We start from the raw sequence: 24,352 nt of genomic DNA on the forward strand, positions 1-24,352 counted from the left end.
TAAAAGAAAAAAGAAATAGGTGCTCATATTGCTGAAAATCAAAGCTCTAGCTAAGATACTACGGACATAAAATCGTTATTTTGATAAATTCAATCTTTTGTATAGATACTGTCAAATTGTAAAATATATTTTATGTTAGTTATTATCAAATTAAGTCGATCCAATTAGGTCTCGAGAGGGAATAAACGTAAAAATTATCTATATCTGCAATATTGAAATCTACTTCCACGAAATTGATTTCAAAGAAGTTTCCGTTTCTGTACATCATGCATCAATTTCACGCAAACGACAGAAATCGAATGCACCCTGCGCAGCTTTAAGGCGCCGCAAGCTGCCAAATATCTGGCAGCGTTTTCCTCAACGACACGAGTCGCCAGAAGAAACTCTCTCCCTCCCTCCCTCCCTCCTCTCTCTCTCTTTCTCTCTCTCTCTCGGAGGGTTGGGCGACGCGGCGGTGTGTTCGCTTGGGTGTTTCGAGGCCGCGTAGTAGGGAGCTTGCGCCTAGCCAGGCCGACTGGCTCGAGCTTGCGAGCTTTCTAGCAGCAGCCAGTCGCCGGCTGCCGGGCCACGACCTCGCATCAACCCGGCTGCTCGTTCGCTTGGTTCGATACTGCGCGAGAGAGCTTTCACAGCCACGTTTCTGCAAACTTTGCATTCGAGCTTTTGACAGACTACATCTTCTGCTGCAATCTTCATCTACTCATAAAAATGTCACGAAGAGGGACAAGCTCCGCGAAGTTCCGAAAACTGTAAAAATTCTCAACCGTCCGCGCAATCTTCCTTATAAAAAGAGTGTCCAATTATTGTAAGCTTTTGCTGTCGTACTCATTACATTAACCGTGAATTCGTTCGATTGACTTGTTTCGATTGACTTTCTCATTAATTTATCTGCAACTATATAATTATATTTCGCGAGGTGTCAAGTGAAAATTTCCGTGCGGTGCGCGGACTTTGTCGGGGATCAGGTGCAAGCTTCAAGCGCGGAATTCGGACGTGTAAGAATTTGTGTCAGGGATTGTGGTATCGAGGGTTGAAGGTCGAGGTCGAGGGTGCGAGAATTACTTCGTGTGAAGCAAGTGACGCCCATCGGTTGTTTTTCCGAGGAACAGCGGAGTATGGCGGATGGGTGACAGACGCGGATCCACTGCAGGCTGAACGTGTTTTTCAGCGTCGGTGGGACCATGTGAGGCTTCGACCATGAGGGTGAGCGTGTGATTATAAAGCTCTTTTTATAATACGACAATGATTAGAGAATTTTCGGATTTTTTTCGAGTTTCTCTTTTCTTGCAATATAAATTTTGTATTTACTTCCGCCAATTGTTTTAGAACTTACAAAGAATCTGTAAAAAAATTACGTAAATAGAAATTTATTTTGATGCAAATTATGAGAATTGTGGCATTAAAACTTATAATATATAAAACGTTTATGTTACAAACATACAATTTTTTAACATATTTAATTTCAACACACAGTATCTAATATTTATCTGTATAAAAATACGTATTTAAAATAATAGGAAGTTTTTCATTAATATTTAAAAATTAATATCTTATAAAATGATAATTTTTTCCAAAATTATTGTATGGTAATTTTGGAAAAAATTATCATTTTATGAGATATTACTGTACGGTAATTTTAATTTTAATTATGGCTCTTCTAACAGAGTTATTTATACTATTGTAAATGTAATTTAACATTTTTATAAAATTTTTTTATACAAATAAAAAATGAAATAAAAATGTAACATTTAGATATATCACAAGATAGATAAATATAAAGTTATCTGATTTTTAATTGCTACGAATAAATTGAAGAAAGAATAAATAAGCGGAATGCATAAACTTTATTTATTTAAAAAGATATGGATAATTTTTTGCAAAATAAATGATTATAATTATTTGCTTCTAATTTATTTATTTAAAGTTAGAAACAGCATAAAAATTTTCACAGAACATACAGAGAGAACATATCAGAAATTATAATCCACGATTTTCATCGAATATAACATACCTAATACACCTCAACGAAATAGTTCCAATTATGTATTTCATTCTAACTAATCTCTGTAATTGATTAACTGAAAGCAATTCAGTAGCAAATTATTTCACTTGAAATGTACATTAGTATGGGTACCGACATGCTTTGATATACACCTGCTACATGTTATCCATTTTCGATTCGCATTTAGTTATAAATAATTTACGAAAGATACGTTTAGAAACTGCTCCTAGTTTTACTTTATGATGAGACCTGTCTTTTTAATCAAATTTAACTTGTTAAAAAACTTTTATTTGTCCAAAAAATTTCGCAGTCGGTGGCTGAGGGAATTTATTCCAAGAATCTAACAAAGTAATATCAGCCTTTAACTGCCTTTATGGAATAATTTAATGCCTAATAAAACGCAGTCGAATGCGACAAAACTTGTAATAAGGAATGATTTAAGTGACAACAGATTAAAGTCATCTGGGGAATTACAGTGGGTTAGCTCTCCGTTGCTGTCGACCCTGTAACACCAACGCCATAATACCCCTGGGCGAATTTTCATCCATGGTAGTTGGAGCGCAGCGTGGCATAACTTCTACTAACTTAGCCGAGTCAAATTGGGAAGTGTCCTGGACTTCGAAATTACTTAATCGATGATGTTCAAATTTCGTATCGTCTTAACTGCCGCGGCCGAAATAATTATCTCTCCTAATTGTGCGCGCAATAAAAACTTCAATATTACACGTAAATTTTTACTTTATCTTCTAAATTCTATAAAACATCAAAATAATATATTTACACTGCTATCCACGTATGTTAAAAATAGATACAAAATGTATATCCAATAAAATATAGGAGATTTAATTGTATCTAAATTAATGTAACATATCGGAAATTTGAAAACTGAAAGTTTGAGTCTGCAATTTTTGGATGTAAAATTAAATTTAATATTTATTGTTGTACTTCTGTACAGTTTAAAAAGTGGTAACAAATCACTCTAAGATTCAGAGAGGCTCGTAACTACGTCGTCCTCGAGATGATCTGAACCACTATTCGAGCCTATTAAAAGATGCATACCATGATAAACTCGGAAACTCGTCGCCATACTAGGCAAGTTCGGTCGCAAACTTGGGTGGTAAATTTTATTTACACGTCGGTACTTGCCGAAGATTTTCCCCTTGATAGTTTTGGGCACAGGTTGAAAAAAAAATCGCTCGAGAGACACTCACGACGTACTTCACTTTAAGCTCCAGTTGGCGCGAGAAATTTCGAAAAGTTCGGGACAGGTGTCGACGGAACATCCTCCAAGATAAATTACACGTCTCGTCTGACAAAAAAAATCCTGTTTTAAAACTTTCAAGCGATGAATTGAGCCTGCAAGTATCTAATTTCGCATTGTAAACATCGTCTTTGCAAAGTAATTTTTCCGCAATCACAATCTCAGTTTTAAATTGGAGAATATTTATAATTAAAGTTAGTACGAAGTCTCGTATTTTTCCGGTGAACCATGAATGCAAGAATGACATGAAAATGGAAGATGCGCTGCTAAGGAGCCGCCAATTAAGAACATAATCAGCAACTGCTCTCAGACTTCGGTAAATGCCGGAATCTGCGTGCCTTCCTTGTGTTTCAAGCTTGATATTTATATTAGCAATGCAAATTGGAGTCGGATACGGCTAACGCTGCAGCAACAACCAACGGAGCACGGCCACACAACATTCTGTGAGCGTTTTACATAAAAGTGAAATTAGTAGACATAAATATAGTTTACATCTGTATACCTTTCTTCTTTTTAAACGTAATGAAGTTGCAATTTTATAAAAGTAATTTCGGTGTAGAATTAAATGAAACTCGAGCTTTAAACACACGAGTGAGAATTACGTTTCTTTGACGTCAAGTGGAATACAGAGTTCCCATTTTATGTTTTTCCTAAAGTAATTTATTTGTTAACGTATAAATGAAAGCATTTCAAGCCGTTGAAAAACACAAACAATATTTACGTTTACGGCAAAGTATATATATATACCGTTTAGCAATATTATTGCTTGTATAGAGGAATTTCAAAGACTCTTCATTAACCGTATGTAAAACGACGTGTTTAACTTTCTAAAATAGTTACAAAATTTCATGACTGCTGTATCATTTCTTATTCTGAAAATTCTAAATTCGGATTTAGCAGCTTTTCTACTTCAGATCAATTTTTTGGACACAAACACAATTTACATACGCACGAATTATATGTAAATAAACTGCACATCTTTAACATATTCTGTTGGACATGAAGAATGTCTGTATCTTTCATCGAGAAAATTACATCTCTTTTTATAATCTGAAGTAGGCTATGCAAGATTTAGTTTGTACAATTTTAATTAAAAATTGTGCTCTCAATTAATTCAACGTTTAAATAGTTTAGAAGCGATGAGTTTAAGTACGAAGAAGTTGTTGGAAGTGATGCAATATCAAACCCGTAATGTAGTTCGATTCTCATTAAAGTAAAATTGAAAATGTTTAAATTAAATTAGTTACGCCACTTCCAATATAAATAATCCACTTTAATCTTAATTCATTTTCTATTTAATTTTAATACGGAAATACATAATGTATTTAGCGTACATTAAATATATAATTCTGGATGTAAAACCAAACCCGCGCGCGTCAAAATTTTCATTCGCCGTAACGACTGGTTTCATATATAGAAATTTGTTACAATCGTGTAACAAGTGTAATGAATACTACAGTAATTGAATTAACGGGATTTCGATTCTCGATAGATTCTGTGCAATCCGTTTACGATTGTAGATATTAAATGCTTTTATTGTAATAATAATACATCACTGTGTGTCGAAAACAAATTTGCGTTATTGAAGAAAGAAACAGTATTTTTGATGATGATAAATTTGAATGTTGGCTATAGCTCGGTTAATTAGTTAATTACCACGGTACCCGGTAATCGATTAATCGAGTAAAAAATATAATAAAGAGATTTCATAGCGCAATATGAGTGCAAATTACTATGCTATCGCATATGAACATTTATGCGATAATTGAGCAAAGTATAGATAGAGAATAGCTGCTCGTGTTAGTCAGTGCATGATACGAGCTTATTAATGAATTATTTGTACGCTTGAATCGCCTCTATTAATGGCGATCTTTATATATGGCATAAAAAAGCATTTCGCTTAAAAATCTGACGGTACAGGCAATATGAAATAATTTTAACCACCTGAAAAAAATCACTTTTTTAAAGTAATGTTTGGATTATCAAAAGTTTCCGTTGCTTTATATATTATAAATTCCTAGTATATGTATATACATATGCTAGGAATTTATATTAAATGTTAATTATTCCATATGAATGCACACACCCCAGGGCAAATGATCAGAAGATTTTCATTTCGTGATATTAGCGAATAACGTGGCTATTGCTACGTGACTCGTTATCTATCGAACTAATTCTGTATTTAATTATTGGCAAGAGTTTTAATAACGAATAAATGTAAAATTTATAACATATATTGTGAAGTGTGCAATCAGTTCAGTAAACAATTTGCGTAATCGAATAGATATTTATCCTTCCATACATATAACGTTTTTTAATGATTTTAGTTGAAAATCTCAGAAACAGAACAAAATAATTTGTGAAATTGTTAGGGAAATTAACGCGCGAAAAATCTCTCTCAATCGGAAAACGATAATTATTTCTCTTTCGATAATAAAGAGTTTTAGGCGAGAGATAATCTCGACAAAGTAAATACATGTAAATATAAAAGTTCTTAATGGAACTTTTGGAGTCTAACCGAACAAGGGGATGGGAATCATGATACCGCCGGAGAATACAGTCGGGTCGAGCGTTCAATTCGCATGGTACCGGCCGTCTAATTATGTATTCCCTCGTTGATCGAAATCCCCGTTTTCCATCCGAGCGACCATACTCGCGCCGCGCGCCACCGCGCCGCGCCGCCCGTCGAGACACACTTCGATGGTATCCGCACACCGGTTCAAGCGGAACATCTTGTATCGCTCGTCCATAAATCGCCAACGGCGCGCGCGGCGATATCGTTAGCATACGTATTGCATTTTGCTCGTCTCCGGTATTACCGTCGCCGAGGATTGGGCAGTTTTACGTCGGATACGTAATAGAAGGTGAATGTTATACACGCTCCGGATGCGTTATAAAGGAGACGCGACGTGAATGATACACCTAACTGGAGAACGTCGCTGAGAATCGGGCAGGATTGTTTCCAGCTCACCGAGATTGACATCGTCGGAAATACATCTAACAAGATGAGCAACGCAGAAGAGAGGATCTAGAGACTGTACTAGGGGTGACTATATAATCAATCGTGTTGGTTTGCTTTCAATTTTCGATGCTGTATACTATTAAAAGACAAATGCTCCAAAATTGGCTGAGCGTCAAGAGAGATAAACAAATTAAACCACATTTATCAACAAATTGCCAAAGTTTGTCGTTGTTTGATTAAGTCAATCTTTGATCTCCCGCATAAGAGTAGAGAACCAAGATGCCGGCTGATTATATATGGTATTTACAGGGACTTTAGCCTAAAGCAACTATAGGGGCAAGCAGTAAATTGGGAAACTTCGAAATTCCCCAGTGTCACCATGTATGTAACCCCCATGCAGCTGCGCTGGCGTCAAAGTGTTCTTTCGTACGATTCGGTAATGGTGCGTCAAAATAGTACTCCACAAGAACTATGTCGCGGAATACTTCGTAAATTATGTTCCGATGAACAACTTATAATTCTGCAAAATTATTTGTACTGTATACAAAATTATATATATATATATATATGGTATATATATATATATATATATATATAATTTTATATATAGTACAAATAATTTTATAGTACAAATAATTTTATAGTTGTAACATAATTTTATAGTTGTAACATATGTTTTAAGATGTCGATAAAAATGTGCGAGAAGAAAACTTATACAACATTTCGAGAATCGTTTTAGTCTCCACTATAAAACTACTGCAAATTGCAATTGTGCCAATACCGATCAAGCTTAATATCTGCAATCCCATATGATTTACTTTTCTAATTACGTTGCTAGCGTCTAAACGGAACGACGTCTTCGGAGTCTAAGTTACTGGCGAATCCGTGGCGCGGATTCGTAATACTGTAATAACTCACAAATCCTACTTACGACACAATCCGACCCAGCATCCGATCGTTCGGCGCGGCACAGCGTAGCGTTCCAACTAGAGAACCGCAAGTAATTTATTTGGGTTCGCCAGCACGAATACGAATAATCATTCAGACTCTCGCGAGCGCGCCGCGTTTTCATAATCCTCTTACATTTTCGGCGAATTGGGTCGCCGGAAATTATATGTTGTTATATTCGCAGTTGGCTATTCTGTCGGTACATCGTCGCTTTGAATGTGCTGTGCGAATCAAAAATGAAACTGATATATACACAAAACTTTTATCCAAAATTCCTATCGAACGATTATGATTACGCGCAGTCGTTACCAAATTAGCCAAAATTCAAATTAAGATAATCAGAAAGAAGGAAAAAATTACGAGATAGTGTTGCGGAAAGAAAACGCTGAAGTGGAAAAACGATCGTAAATAAGAGATTATTTAGAATTTTCTTACATCCTCATTTTAAGTTTATGCTTCTTATAAATAATTTAAATGACTTTTTTCACTCATCTTTGTATAAACGATAAAATATTTATGTTGAGATTAAAATTTACTCTTTTAATTTTATTTCACTTTATGCAGTTACTTTCTTCTCACGATCGTTAACTTTTTCACTTGCATAATACAGAAGAATATTTCGGGCCGATGTGCTGACTAGCGTCGTTTTTCCTTCCTATCTTTCCGATTATTTGACATCTATAAAAAGTCTCGATGACGACGAAAAAAGTGTGGGGAAAATTGGTCGCCAGCCCGAGAAGCCACGGTTCCGAAGGTTCCGATCGTCGCGGCGGATTTGCATGTTTAATGTAATCACGTTAATCGACTAAAAAGATTCGGGCGTGCGAACGCGACGCGTGGATGAAAACAGGTGGAAAAGGATTAAGAGATTCTCGCTGCTTCTTGCAAAGTATCCATAAGCATCCTGTAACGAACTCGGGCGCGGCAAAAGTTTTCACGGCGTCTTATAAGCGCGCTCTGCTCCGCTTGAACGAACGCTCCATTACCATTCATGGCGATCGGAGAGCTGATTGAAAAGTTATTATAAGCACTGCTGTGCCCTCGGAACGTCGAGAAAATGAGGAACGGGAAAAACTTACGGAATGGATATAATGTTTCATTATGATCGCTTTTATCGCTTGCGTAATTAAAACGATTAAATATTTTGTTGATTCTGTGGTAATACATTGTTTCAATGTTGCAATACCTTAGATATAATTAAACGTTGAATAAGCATACAAAAGATGTGCGATATATTGAGACTATATATATATACCAGCACGTGTGAAATAAAACTTTGATGAAACCGTAAACGTAAATTTTATATGTGCAACGTTATAACGCTGAGGTCAGCCAAGTTTCCCAGCATATTAATGGCTGCAGTAATCTAAATAATTTATTATCCGAACGGAAATGTCCATCTCTGCCGTCCTCATGAAAAAGTGACAACATTATTTCTATCCGCCTGTAAATGGAAAGAATAAACAGATGTACATATATATAAACGATAAATGGTATCCATTGTGTGCTGGTGCTACTTTTAAACTTAGCGTGGGCTATAACCCAGTTTCTTTCCACTCTCGTGCATTTTACTGTGTGAAGCTTACATCTTAATATACTCTCAAAATTTAATGAGACGTTGCTTATTTTTAAAATATTAAATGCTCACAAGATTATCTGATCACTCGTATTTCTAATATTATTGGAAAAATGAAAAATTTACATAGATTCAATGAAATACTTGCAAATATAATTAATTCCTTTTTATTGAGCTTCAGCAAATTTTCTTAATTAACGATATACTTTCAACATTATTAATTGATGCCTTAATTAATACCTTAATTATTGAATATATACATATGTATCTATATACATATATACGATAGTGCGTTTTTTCCAGATACATTATCCATTATTATTATTATTATTATGTTAGATAATTTAAGAATTTTACATATGTATGTCTAGTATTTTATAAAATACAATTGTTTACAAAATACTTTTTCACAAGGATGTGTTTTTGTAACATTTAATGCGGCATATTATTGCATAACTTCTCGTATTACAATAGTCTGACTAAAAAATAATTTGCAACGAGATAGAAATGAAATCCAATATTTTATCTCTTTTTCTATAAAAATCTTTTATGAAATGTAATTTATTACTTATATGATACAACAAATATGTTATCGGATTATATTATTGGAATTAAAAAACAATTACCGCGAAATTATCATCAACACAATCATCTCATTATCATATTAAATATTTTTTAAATACTCTCTATATTACTACATGTTTTAAAAATACGATTTAAAAATGCGATTCAAGTACAAGGTTTTTGTTTCATGGTTGCAAAAGTGTAGTAGAAGAGCGAGATCTGTTCCGCGATGAAATATAAATTTCTGATCGCGCTGGTGAATTATAGACGTGCTCGGAAAAACGGCTGACCGGTACTTTTTCCATTAAAATGTTTAAATGATTTAGCGGACGCGCGCGTACGCGCTACGGCCGCGAAATATTTCCTCGTGGCTGAGGAAGGAAAGGAAAGTGCAAGGCAAGGGCGAAATTAATAACGAATGCAACACTAAATGGAAAAACATAATATCGGCCCGGAGTACCATTTTTAATTTTACGCTACGAGAGCTCGATTGAAAGATATAGAGGCCGGCAGCTTAGAAAAGTAACAGGGAGTAAGAGAAATCCCGCATCATCGACGAGAAAAACGAGATAATAAATAAGCGGGAGAGAACATTCCAAAGTGAATTATATACTTGAATCGGTGACCGGGGTTATATCGGGGAAAGTTACGGTCGAGTTTGCTAACAAATGCGGATAAGGATTTAAATGTAGCTAGCGTCCTTCGTCCTATTCGCGGAAATTGATTTTCTCAGAAAAAGATGAGCGCGACTTTATTGAGGTAACGAGATTTCGTGTTGGGTGAGCGATTTCCGAGATATCTAAGAATAAAAAAGGCTCAAGCCGTATTGGTTAATCGCATGAATATTGTCATCATTGGAAAACGATCATTCGATACTATGGTAATAAGCAAGCCATTTTAGAAATTATATGTATAAATTCCTATTATAAATTATAGAAAGTTTATTAATGTCGCGTGTTTTTTATATCTCCAAAGTTTTTAATAATTTTTAGCTTTGATATTGCAAATTATTATAGCATTATTTATTGTGAAAAGAATTAAAAATCTATTATTTCAAATTATTATAATTTAGCAAGAAAGAAATTGTAGTTTATTTTCTAAAGAAGTAAATTAAAAAAAAAGATTTGGACTTAAATTCTTTAAATTTCAAACAAAATCAAAGGCAGCTATTTCTTTCTTAATTCTTATACTATAGAGTAAACACAATAGTCCACACGAATTGCCGCATTCTTATAATATAACGAAATGCAATTCGGATGCGGTATTCTAACCGATGCGAAATGAAACACTGGGGAATAGACAAATGAGTAAACAGAAATAAAAGGGTATCGTGCCAAAGAGAACGATGTTTGCATAATATATGAAAATATCGAAGCCATCCTCTCGGGGAATCATGAGCGGGTGAGGCTAGCCGAGAGATGAGGGGTTGAACCCAGGCGGAAAGGTCAGAGTGGGTGCACTCCGGCGGAAGGAAGTTGGAAAATAAGAAGGATCTGCGGGTCACGCAGGAAGCAAGGCGGCAACTGGAGTTGCTGGGATTTCCGGGATTCTTTTACTACGTCGTCATCGTGGTCGTCGTCGTCGTCGTCGTCTCCGTGCGCCTTTCAGTCAGCTTGTTTCAAAAGTTGTTTCTTATTTATTCATGAATTACGCGACGCGCACCCCCGCCGCATCAAAGACAGACGCTCTCTGCGCAAAATATACCGGCGAAGAAACTTTCCATCCGCCACCACGGAAATCCGATGTTATCCTGGGCTAGAAGCTGGCAGGATTAATGGATCGATCGACTCTCGATCGCGCACAGCCCGGCGCGGCGTACAGCACCAGAGATGCACGATCGACGAGAAACTTTTAAGCGCGGTTTTAATTGGACGACACAGTATCCCACCTGCCGCAGTGCAGATAAACCACTGTAATAAAATGTATTAAATATTCTGTACTGAATTAAATATACACGCCTGTCCGCTCGGCCATTGTCAGGTCAACATAAAAAGCACATACACGATCCGCGTCGTCAATTTTCACAGCAAAGTAAGTCCAGTAAGTTTGGCTCTTCTGACAAAATCAATAAATCACATCGGTTTATAAAGGTGTCTCATTGAAATTCATAGAGGAGAAAATAAGCATACGAGAGAGGGATACTTATAGCTTTTTTATTATCCCCGATGTCCCGATCTCTAAAGTTGAATTTACATTTACGGACTACATATTCGTTAAGTTTACATTTTTAATTTCATATTCATTCCAGAGTAACTATGCGCGTACGCGTGTACATAATTACAAATTATGTAGATTATAACGCATCTCAAACCTTTACATCTTTCATCAACATCACGTTTTTAGATACACGCTTTATATATCTCACTTATATTTACAAATTGGATGTGCGCATAACGAGAATATCCTATTCGTTACGCTCTCACAACGATCTCATTCGAGATAATCGAAAAGTGGAAATATAAAACTTTGATTTCCGCCTCAAGACCTTTTCCTGACCAGCTATTTTTCAAGATCAAATGGCACCGTAATCTTAGCGTGATGTGAAGCCCGGGCGGCTTCGAGATTCACGGCACGTCGAAGGACTTAATTCGCGAAACGTCCAGAAAGGTGGTAAGCATGAATAATCGTTATGCCATGTTCCTCAAGTCGACTTTTGCAGACTCGGCCGCTCGAAAGCGGGGAAACCATCTATTACGCATCATTATCGAGTCTCGATTTATAATCCCCGCGAGCGTGCAAGCTCCTGGACTGGCTTCTAATACTTTATTGAACGATCGGTCGGTTCCTCAAACTGTATCGCCATTGAATCGACTCACTTGAGCGTTGCTATTAGTAAACTTTTTGGAAAATAATTTTTTATTAATTTGACTAAATGACTGCACATTAATTTTACATATTTAATTCTTTTTCTTTTGTATTTAGTTGAATCTCTTGGAAAATCAATACATCCAGAATGAATCCACACTGATTTTAATTTTAATGCTAACTTCTTAATTTAATTTTATTTGTAAAAATAAAATTCAATATTTAAATTTAATTGTAAATACATTTTTTAAAATAAAAATTCTAATACAAATTGAGAGTAAAACATTTGAAGAATTATATGCTTCATTAGTACTGTAACAATTCCTGAAAATCCGTCGGTTAACATGTAGCGCAGTCCAGCTATTTACAACTATTGATTGCTGTTGGCAGAAATACTCCCACGTTAAAGTTTCAGCTAACCTAATTAAACTATAAGGTTCTCTTTCATCGGAATCCTTTATATAATGTTATCGTCTAACCGCGATAACGAGCTTCCCGTTCCCCCATAGCGTTCGTCATCGGAGTGAGAGAAGGTGGAAAATTTAATACCACTCTAGTCGATATGACACGCCGCTCAAAGGCTCGCTTGGATCGTTTATCAAACTGTAAATTAACACGTACTTGTCCAAATACAAATGTATGACGTTTCTAATGTTACAAAACCATCCATTATGATCTATTACGTGAACTCGCAATCGACAACGAGCTAGAACAAATGCATTAACGAACGGATGAAATCTGATATGTATTACGACTTTTAATTTGCGATACGAGGAAAATGGTGACAAATACCATGACGCTGCTTTGACAATTTATTTAAATATGCAACTAACAAAAATCTTTACGCGATATTCAATATGTATAATGTTAGTGGATAATGATAAATAACTATTAATTTATATTACCACACTGAATACTGGATAACAACACGCTAATATATTACCTTGTTAACATTGACAATTGATCGAAGTATTTCCATTATACGTTATATTACGTGAAGCGTGACTAAATATCTCCTTCTACTAATCGCTAAAGGATTATCTGTTACGTTCCGCAGACAATTCGCTGAGGGTGCATTCTTGCACTGCACAAAATTCAGAAAAACAGATCAATACCTCCGATTTCCTCGAAGAATAATTCATGAATTCGCAAGCGTGAGTGGTGCATTAATCGGTAACTATATAACGTTTTTCGGTTCGGTGTCAGACAACTACGCTAGTGCAACGTCGATGCAACGTCGTCTGATTTACGATCCGTGGGAAGTTTGGGGTGGAAGGAGGGAGGGATGGAGGGACAGAAAAGGGGGGGCATACGTTACTTTGATATAACATTTCGTCAACGTCGTATAAACCGGTGTCATAAATCGATCTCGTGCGCGAATGCTCGTCGCGATTTACGCGACGCAATGAGATCCTACGCTCGGAAATATTTACCGAACAGTCAAGATAACGATACCATGCGAAAGTAATAAATTCGCCACTATGGGTAGGACAATCCAGAAAGAGAGAGAAAGGGAAGGGGAGAGGGACCATGGATTTCTCTTCCCTTTATAAATTTCCGATGCACTCAAAGTTCTTTTATATCGCGAACGCTTTCATGGAACGTCCCTCCATTCCCTAAATGCATCTCGACGTACGCGCAAGATTGCTCGATTTCTTGCCTCAGCGCAAGCAATGTCTCTGATCGGTTGCCTCGATATGTACAAAATCGACATCACGAATCATCGATAGAGAATAACGATGACATAACTCGTCGATTTTATTTTTTACAAAATTTTTAAATTTATTAAGAGTAATCTTATTTCCAAAACATTGAATAATTTTAATCTTTCAATGCAAAACTTATATAGTCGATATAGCTAATTTCAACCCTGATTAGTTAAATTATTTGAGACTTTTCATATATTAATGTTTTCAATTTCTGTTAATCCTCAAAATATACGCTATTAAAATATTATTCTGTAGCTGTAAAATCATGTATAATTACGAATAAATGTGCGCGCATTATTATTTTTGCTACAGTTAATATAACCCGTTTCCTGTTTTTCATTTTACATTATTCTCTAAAATTTATCTCTGCGGACAAATTGATACAATATGATTCATAATAATGGAAATGTAGAATATAAATATAGAATATAAATGTTTCCTCTTTTCCTATCAGATTTCTCTCTCTCTTGAAATTATTTAAAAAAATAATCGCAGTAAAAGATTTAAATAGTTTTATGCATTTTTATTTCTCTGCAGTTATTTTAATTTCCTCTTCCAATAATTTCTATTTTTAAACGTTAATAGAAATTTCTATATAAATTTTATAATTTAACTCTTTGTATCGTATGAGAAAGATTTCCATTTATCCTTTTTTTATTTTATTTCACATTATTTGTGCTTTTCATCTGTATTTATCCTATCGAGACCCATTATAAAATCGTGTAATCTCGTTTAAACCTCGTTTAAATGAATGGAGATTACTGTAACAAACATTGTGCGTTGCATTTTTGAAACAAATTTTCGGGGCGTATTTCAACGGTAAATTTCGGTATCGTTAATACCATTTAATGACGTGGCATTAATATACGTTTACAATCCTCCGACATGCGTCTTAACTGTGCCGGCTGTTCGGCTTACAAATACCTTCAGGAAACGCCTTAGGCATGCCATTGTATACCTTAGTGCTCCAAACGTTTACAGAATGTCCCCGAGATGCGCTATTGTCTGTCCAAATATTCAGAATGTCCGCACGATGCTCCGCGGACACTATTATGCTAGTTAGGTCTGTACATTGTATGCTGTTTATTACGTAATCGCCAGATACGCTAGCTCATTTAAATACGCACTAATGTGCGCAGCTGCACGCATCCATGTGTATGCATATGAAATGCAAATCGCACGGTTTATAATTATATATCGTTTATGTGTTTTAAGATTTGAGCGCCGTAATGAATTGACAGATTATATACCTACAGTACAACGGAATTAAATTTTAATTAAGGATTTCACAAGAGACAAAATGTCTCTCGACTATTCCGACGTATTTAAAGCTGAGTTGTAATTAACAAAATATTATTTAAGCAATAATTTGCGTCGATAATGTACATATTTCAACAATTAAATTCTAAATTAAATTTCTGTTAAGATGCTGTTAAGATTATTTCAATATCTGATTAAAATTAATTACTCGTTTTTTGCTACCTTATACCTATGCGTAACTCGATTTGTCAAGATCTTTCGACAAATCTCTCTACTATTAAATGATTAGTTGAAATCTATAGAAATTTCGCTATTTAATAAATCTTACCTTCATAGTTTCTTTCCGCTTTTAGTATATTTGCGCTTGGAAGAACCTAGCGTCTTTTATATACTACATATGTACAATATAAATCAAGATCGATAATGCAACTATCATTCGCGTACGATTTGCGGCGAGCAAGTTAGTCCCGCAAGAAACTTCCGCGAAGAGACTGAAGTAATCGGAAAAGAAGTACAGCATTCAATAAACCAGACACGTAGCTGCCCTGACCGGCTAGCGCGAACCTTGCATTTCTTCGCTTATCGATTTAACTCCCGCATTTTCATTTCGCGAAATATTCACGCGACTATATGAGATTTCCCGTTCTTCTCCATATCTATCGCGGGGTATTCGTCTGAACTTGCAGTCGGATTTCAAGCCGAGCATAAAGTCGGCAAGCACATTCGTTGAGCATGTGATTTTCATCTCTTTTTGCACTCCTGCCCTACTCTTCACCCGTTCCATCTCTCCCTCGTCTCTTTTTTCTCTTTCTGTCTCTTTTTTTTATTCGATTTGTCTTACCTTTTCCTCGCTCTCTCTCTTTCTCGCTCGCTCTCATTTTCTATAATATAAAACTGACAAGCGAGATCGTCGAGCACGCGATTCTGCCGGTTTTCTTCCTCTATTATGCATTCCACTTTTCTTCTCTCTCTTCCTCCTCTCTATCTATCTATCTGTTTTCTTTTCTTTCTTCCCTCTTTCCCTTTTTCTCACACTTTCGCATTACTCATCTTACCTCCGTCTTATCTCCTATTTCTTATCCTCCGTTTCACTCCTATTCTTCACTGATTTCTTCCTTGCTCCATCACCTCTCGCCTAAAATAAAAGAAACAACCACATGCTCTCGTCAAGCACGTAACTCTCTCCTTTATCCCGCCTCTCTTTCCTCTTTTTCACACCTTTACCAACTCTCCCATTTCTTCCGATTTCTTTGTTACATATATCGTCTCTCTTTTCTAAATATTTTTGCTTTCATTCTATAATTCTTATACTCTCCCTCTTATGCATTATTCTCTTTTTCGTTTGCTTCTACAATTTTTTTGCTGTTTTTCTTGTTACTTTATTACTCCTTCTTTCTCTCATGTGTTTTTATTTTCTCTCTCATCTTTTTTCACGCTTCTTTGCCTCTTTTCCGCATTTTATATCATTATTTTCTGCTCTTTTCGCTTGTCCTTAACTATAAAGTTGTCTCCGTTTTTTTTCACTATCTTCTTTGCTTCTATCATACTTCAACCCTTTTTTTTCCTTTATAATCTATGTTCCGCTCTTCTCCTCTTGTTTCTACCCTCATTTCTTCTCTTTCATGCATTTTGCACCCCTTTCCTTCGTTCGTTCTTTCCTTCCGTTCTTTTGTTATTCTATGCTAACTTTTCTCTGTCCGCCATCGCAATTTCACCTTGGGGTGCTGGTGTGTTCGCGTTTACACCGGAGAAAGCTTTTGTTCGCGAATTGAAATGCCCTGCAATTACGAGGCTCGCGGGAAGTATCACCTGTCGCGTGACGCAATTTCTTCGTGGCTCATTGTTATCGTTCTCTCTCTTACTATTCGCAGGACGGCTAACGAGCTGGGCCCGCATCGATTTTACGCGAGATTTTGTCGTGTGCCCCGACAATCCATCCGATACGGCGATACATACAAAAAAAGCCGAAGGCCCGACTGGCCGTCGAGAGCCAGAGCAAGTCCACTTTTTCAAAGCTGTTACACGAAAGCTGGAAAACAGTTTGGCCGTATTTCACAGAAATGCCGAATAATGAACGTGCTGCAGTTTTGTGACTAAATGCGCAATGCATTTCAATTGTTGTTAAAACCGAACCTTGTTCAGCGTTTTAATTGATTTTTACGATTACATGAAACATAGATCCGATCAATCTGTTTTAATTTATTCCGTTTTCTGGTACACATGTCCAGTAGATGTATTTGATTCTCGTATCAATTAATTAAGAGCTTATTGTGTAAAGTTTTTTCTCTTTTTTATGTGGATTTAATTTTAAAATTTTAGAAATTGTAGTAGAAAATAAAAAAACTAAATTTGCAGATGTTTTTATAATAAACGGTTCAATTAATAGTAATGATGTTTTTTGATTTGAAACAATGTAGTATAGTGATATTTTTTTTAAATAATGTATATTTGATCCAGTATAAAAGCAAAACGTTTATTTTTTGTTCTTCTTTTAACATTTACATTTATAGACATAGACATTTAATTATTTTATTAATACTTAAATTATTTTGTTAATGTTCAAATAGATTAAATTTTGCTTTTCATAATTACTTCATTGTAATTCTATTCTATCGCTTGTGAAAAATACGTCTAATTATTATTATAATTATAAATAAATTGAAACATTTTTGTTACATTCAAGAAACATTTGACTAAGACAGCAGATTATTGAAATATTAATATCTCTGTGCAAGCAAGCGTTAAATGCGCTTTTGTTGATTAATAGATTGTCATCTATTCAGCTCGAAGCTGGTTTGCGATTTTGCGTCCTGTCCATAGCGCATAAGTACATCAAACACGATTACATAGCCGATGGGACTTGTAATATGTTGGAGTTACACGCGATATTTCGGACGGTAATATCGGCGCAATTTGTCTTTGATACACACGAATTTCCCTGATAACGTTACGATTATTATTTTACAACTTTATTACCGCCGCACGCGGCTGCTTCTCGTTCCGCCACCATTAATGCTATGTGTCTATGCGACGAATGATGGTTTCGACATTTTACTGTCACACGCATATACATGCTTACGTATACACATATACCATGTTTAACGCTCGAACATATTACATTCAACAGATCTGCATTCATCACGTTTCAAGTATGTTAATATTTTAATGTTACACAATAATAAATATATCAACATATATTAATTTATATTTATTCGTATTTTTATATGATATGGAATATGTATAATTACAATTTTTATTATATTTTTGAAAAATGTAAGAAATATTTTTTGTCGTGATGTTGATGGTAAAATTAATTTTCTTCTATTTCCCCATTGAAGATACTGATTATTTATTAATGGATACCTATGACTATACTCGTGTATTTTAATATAAATTTTAATATTTTAACATTTATTATTGCTTGATGTACACAAGGTATACGCAAATAATTTGTAATACAATATTTGAAAAAATCTAAAAGAAGAAAATCGAAAATTCATCATAAAATTTTAATAAATTTTCTTTTTTATAATAAAAATAAATTATCCGTGGTTAAAGAATGGAAGTCTCAAAACGCGGACTGATTATGAATCTGATGCAGAAACGTTATCGAATTAATTTATAATTGCATTCCGAAAATTCAGCCGAATCTACTTAAAATAACGCCCGACGAGCAGGCACTCTAAATTCAAAGCAGTAACCAATGGAAGAAATCAGCGCCGTGGGATTTCAACGAGATTCCCAGATGGCAAGAACGATCCACATTACATCAGCTCCCACGCACTCGAATGCCGAAGAAGTCGTCCGTTGCACCACTGGTAATGCTCTCCCGGCCGTATGTTTCGCGTAATTGCGGGGAATTTCAATGACGTACGAGGCGAACGTTCCCTCTCATGTAAGTCAGCTCGATCTCACCGAATCGTCGTAAATGCGTTTTTCGGCGCCTCAATCGCTCTTCCTTTCAACAAAAGCGCCGAATAGTGAAACTTCACTTTGTAATTTCAGAAAATTCTTCAACCATTTTCTCCCATCGAAGAAAGAATATAAGTTTGATTAATAGTCCGCTAAAATGTTCTTCGCTATCGCAGAGGAGAAAAAGATTCGAAGGAATCGCGTTTTTCGTTATACTAACTGGATTCTATAGCACAAAAGAAATAATGGAAGAAAGAGAGAAAGAATTCGGGGCTGCAATTTTAAGAGACGCGCCGAGAAAGATTAAGAGACCTGCTAATCCCGTTAATGATACATAATAAAATAAAACTGTTCGTGGAAGTATTCATGCTACGCAAGTATATGTTGCACCATCTCGGAAAATTTTAAACATTTTATATTATACAGAATTTTTTTAACATATATTTTTATTTTAATTTTTTAAATTAATGAACAACCCTATCAAGCCGAGTAATGTATCCGTATTAGATAGAAGTTTTCTTTAGTTAGTAAATACCAAAGTTTTTCACAAATGTTACAAAATAAAATCACGAATTGACATCCGTGATATAAGTATTAATAATCTCTTAATAAAAACCTGACGCTTTTACGAGTGGATAACATCATATTACACAATTATGTTTTCTCTTACACGATGCAATAATTAGTTGAAAATGTACACGGTAGCGTAAGCAGCTGATTACTACATTTTACTTAATTAAAAAGTATCTGAATAACGAGAGAAAAAGGGTTGCGTTTTTTGACCGTGTAAATTCAATTTCTCTTACTTAGCGCTAGCGTCGATTAACTCGTCGCTCGACCGAAAAAAACGCACTGCGAATTAATTACATCGCCCGGTAAACGCTGTGTCCTCACAGGTTACAGTCTCGTTAAGAGAACTCTCGTACCGTGTACTTTTAATCTTCCGCAGTGCGAAATTTTTGCAAGAAAAGAACTTCGTTCGATGTCTCTCTCGTATTTTCATACCGCTGCGAAACGCTTTGACCTCCTCCGATTTCCTTTGTTGTGCGAAATCCGATATTGCGCTATTCCAGTTTCGCCTCTCTGTGTAGAATGAGAGGAACGCTTTTCATTTATCGATATTCTTAACCCTTTGTTCCCCCGTAGAGTGTCGGGTAACGCCAGAAGTTTTCGCTTTCTTGCTGTTACCGTCCTTACAGCAAACGATAATTGAAACTCTTAATCTCGTAGAAGCTTAGCGAGGAGGTTTATCGGTCTTAACAGTTACTCTAGTTATTAAATAATGTATTATAACGATGTATTATTTCGTGTAATGTTTTTTTTTTATTATTATTTAATTGCACGTAGAACATTTTAAAATAATTGAAAACAAGAAGTCATTAAAGTCGCTTTCAACTCTTGTTCAACTCTCGCTGTTGCTTTTCCATGTATAGTAGTACTAGTTATATGTTTATCTCCAATTACATTTTCGTAGTATCAGGTATTTCACCGATACTTAGGTGATCAACCATTTCCAGCATTATGCAGTTTTATCGGTACGATTTCTCTGATACATATATGAAAATGAATTCGAAGGATTAAGCGGTAGGTCGGAACAATTGGAGCGTTAAGGAGCGCAAGAGCCCCCGTAACCATTTCCTAACAGGCTCAAAGTCATGGCTTATGTAAATAACGGGTGGTAATGGCGGAAAGAAATTTCGTGGGACTGATATTAAACCGACTCGCAATGTACTCGTACACCGAAGAAGAAAGTTCACGCGGGCGGCAGTAATCCCGTGTAATTGCTAGGAATTTCAATGGCGAACAAATACAGACGTTCGCCTGTGTGTAAACTGAACCGCTTTTGTTTAACACTTTTACGTTATTCAAGCCATTGGAGTAGCGCGTCTGCCGGAAACTATCCTGTGCAACGGCGTTTGTTTGTGCGTATTTTTTAAATGCGTCCCGAGGTAACTGCTGAGGATGCTCCTTGCGCTACAAACGTAGGTAACATGTAGAATGCAAATTTTTTAATTTAATTCTCAATTTGTCGCGAAACATTTCATAACTTTCTATATACATGTATAAATATTATATTAAAAGAAGTGTTTACGATCACTTAAATATAGATAATATATTAACTGAATAAACGAAATATATCCGACTTAAATATTATCTTAAGTGGAAAAATACATTTTACCTTCTGTACTTTTTCTCGAAATTTAATGAAGGCACATTTTCCTAGAGACTTTTTTCTGCAAAATAAAATTAAATGTAGATATTTTCTAGTATTTCTTTGGCAAATAAGTCCATGAAATAGAATTTAATATTTTTAATAAGCGTATTTAACGGCAGTCTTTTGTAATTTCCGGACCGAGGAAAGATATTACTGAAATTACTTGGTTATATTATACGAATAGCTTTTGTATATTTGAGCAATTTGCGGTGGCACCGATTATTCCGCGTAATTACAAGTGACTTTGTCGTTATAAATGCCTAACAGAGGATCATCTGTACAAACTCAGATATACACCTCATTTAATCCGTTGAAATTACACTTTCTATTTTTCATTGTAATTAGATCTGCTTTTTCTCTTTATTTTTTAATGTCATTAAACAGAACTGTATTCGTAATTCGTAATTCAAAGTAATTTTGTTATAAATAGTTACAAAATGTTACATATTGCACTTTGCTACTTTTGCAAATGATCGAAAATGATGATAAAATATATTTCGTTTGATTTTTAAATCGGACAATAAAATTTCGAAAAAAAACAATTATGCAGCTGATAAGTTACAGCTTTAAATATATACAGGATAAAAAATTTAAAATCTCTGCAGTGAGTATAAAAGTTTCATAATGCAACAAGTATAAATGATCAAAATTAAATGCAGCTTCTTTTGAATGCTCGCAGATCTTAAAGTTAACGGCGGTCCGAGAGTAAAGTGACGCAGACTCTAATATAATGCACTTTAAGGAAAACACGCGACAGTCTCGCGAGACGCAAACTGAGGCACGGCCAGGCTATTTCTCACTTTTTTCCCCCCGTTCATAGTAGCGCTCGCCGCAATTAATGCTAATCTACGCATAGAATAAATGAGGGGAGAAAATTGAGAGATGGAGCGAGAAGACGACGACGGGAGGCTATACTTGGAGGCTGCGCGTCTCGTACTAGCTCTTAAATATTCGAGTGCATTTACTCGTCCGTTGTTCATGCTTCTCTAGCCATCAACCAGCGCGGAAATAGCTTTTCCTTCGCTTCGATGTAATATACCCAAATCCACCATCGATCGGCGCCTTCCTTAAGACCGTCTCGAAATGCAACTATCGCAGTGTAGTAGTATCGAGTTTAGCAGTATCGAGCGAGTGGCTTAAGTTTCCACATTTACAAGACAGAAGATACGGGATAGAAGTACGAGATATTTCTCGGTGAATTTAATCCTTTTCTCTTTAACTTTTTATACCAGTATCTTGAATTTCACACGTACGGACAATGCGCGTTGCGCGCAGAGAGATAATTAAATAACTTATGCTATGTACAGAAAATTTTACACACATACGCGTCATACATGCAACTCTTGCACTGCATTAAATTACCGACGCTACTTTAAATTTATTACATTGAAAAAGATATATGCCCTCAAACGTGCGCTCGTATATCACTCATATTTTTATGTCTTTGCTCGATGTACAAATAATTTCTTTACAACGTAAAATTTATAGTTCACTCTCTTGTTCACAATAATAATTAATTACGCTAATTAATTTTGACATATGTGAGTTCGTAAGAAAAAGAACAGTATAACTGTATGTACTTTACGCTGCATTAAAGCTTTTGCAAACTATTCCTTGTAAAAGGATATCGTGTACGGAAGTACGAGAAATACAGAGAGAGAGTTAAATAACACGATAAAGGAACGTGGTTTCATTTATTTATCGTACCGGACACTGTAGGGACTTTACGTTTATAAAAGAAGTATATACGTAACTACTTTCAGCTGTAACTGCCTTTCGTGAATTTAATTTAATTTGCCGTACTAATTTGACCAACGCGAACGCGTCGTAAACGAATTCTTCATAATTCATCCTTCATTACTATTCACAACGTACACGAACATACCATTGCGTTGAATACGAATTCTACCAGCGAGTCCTCCTACTTACAATGCGAATGATAATTAAACAGAATATTCCAATGTTTCAAGCTCGGCGATGGTACTGTGAGAATTAGGGTAGGATGTAACTCCGCGTCACGGTTCCTTCACCTTTCCTCTCTTTTTCGATCCTCTCTCTTTCTCTCTTGTTTCTATAAGAGAAGAACGCGAGGATGTGTAGTCCAGGAAATTTTTCTAATTCCGTCGTCGAATACCATCGATAAATTTTAACTTTGTGCGGCCAATCGGAAGGCGAGAAGCGTTAAACCAAAAGTAAATTATCGCGTAGAGAATAGACGAGGAAAAAAGAGGACAGGACAGCAAGACCATTTCCTCAGTTTGTAAATTTTTAAGGCGAGAGAGAAACGCGGAAAGAGGGAGAGTGTTGAGTTGGATTAATGAAATTGCAGGCAAAAGACGCCAGGTCGGAGCCTTCATTGTTCCTGAACTTATTTACGCGAACGAGCGTATCCGTGGAGCAACGATTTTTACATTCTCTCATTGCAGGGATTTATTTGCTTCAACGTGATTATGAGTCGCTTTATTAAATTTTTCTCACTTCATACTAGTTCCTAGTCACTAAATGTCTATTATAAGAATTATTTGTTTGGCACTATTGTTTTTATTTTCATAAAAAAATATTATCTATATTATCTATATTAAATAACTAGCTTCTATAGTCACCAGGCGTCTGCTATAAAAATTTTTTTAGCATTATTGTTTTTATTCATGTAAAAAGAATAGCATCTTGCATTAAATAACAAAATTTAGTTGCTTAAACTTTTTACGCTTAGATATAAAGTCATCGGAGAAAATTCTGTAATCGCCGTTTTTATGATTGTTAGTGTTTTAAAATTACATAAAACTTTCTTGCACACAAATGCGTTTTCTGAATAGACATTAAAAAAGTATTTCTCGAGTTTGGAGTTGTAAAATTTTTTATTTATTCTGGTAAACTTATGTGAATTGTGTGCTATCTTGACTATTTTAATATTATTGACATATGAACTAATAACGGAACTATAATAACGAAACTAAATCTTAACGTAACTCAATTATATTTTAGAATCATTTTATCTAATACAAGTTTTTAAAATGACTTGACTCTTTTTTTATATACTTTATATATTTTGGCGATTTAATTAAGAATATGCAAGAATAAAATATGTGTTTGTCTAAAGTTAAATTAAAATTTAATTTTTTGGATTGCACAGAAGAT

The 24,352-nt window shown here is 35.3% G+C and overlaps 1 protein-coding gene across 1 annotated transcript in view; it reads left to right on the top strand.

Annotated features, from left to right (window-relative positions):
- Positions 1–554: 554 nt before the first annotated feature.
- The window catches only part of LOC105455901 (dipeptidase 1-like), a 100,117-nt gene continuing 76,319 nt past the window's right edge, over positions 555–24,352 (top strand). The window contains exon 1 of the mRNA XM_011699609.1: positions 555–1,203. Coding sequence (XP_011697911.1) covers positions 1,198–1,203 — 6 coding nt within the window. The 5' untranslated portion in view covers positions 555–1,197. The remainder of the gene's footprint in view (positions 1,204–24,352) is intronic.

This window comes from Wasmannia auropunctata, unplaced genomic scaffold (genome assembly GCF_000956235.1).
Source record: "Wasmannia auropunctata unplaced genomic scaffold, wasmannia.A_1.0 LD336106.1, whole genome shotgun sequence".
NCBI lineage: Eukaryota > Metazoa > Arthropoda > Insecta > Hymenoptera > Formicidae > Wasmannia > Wasmannia auropunctata.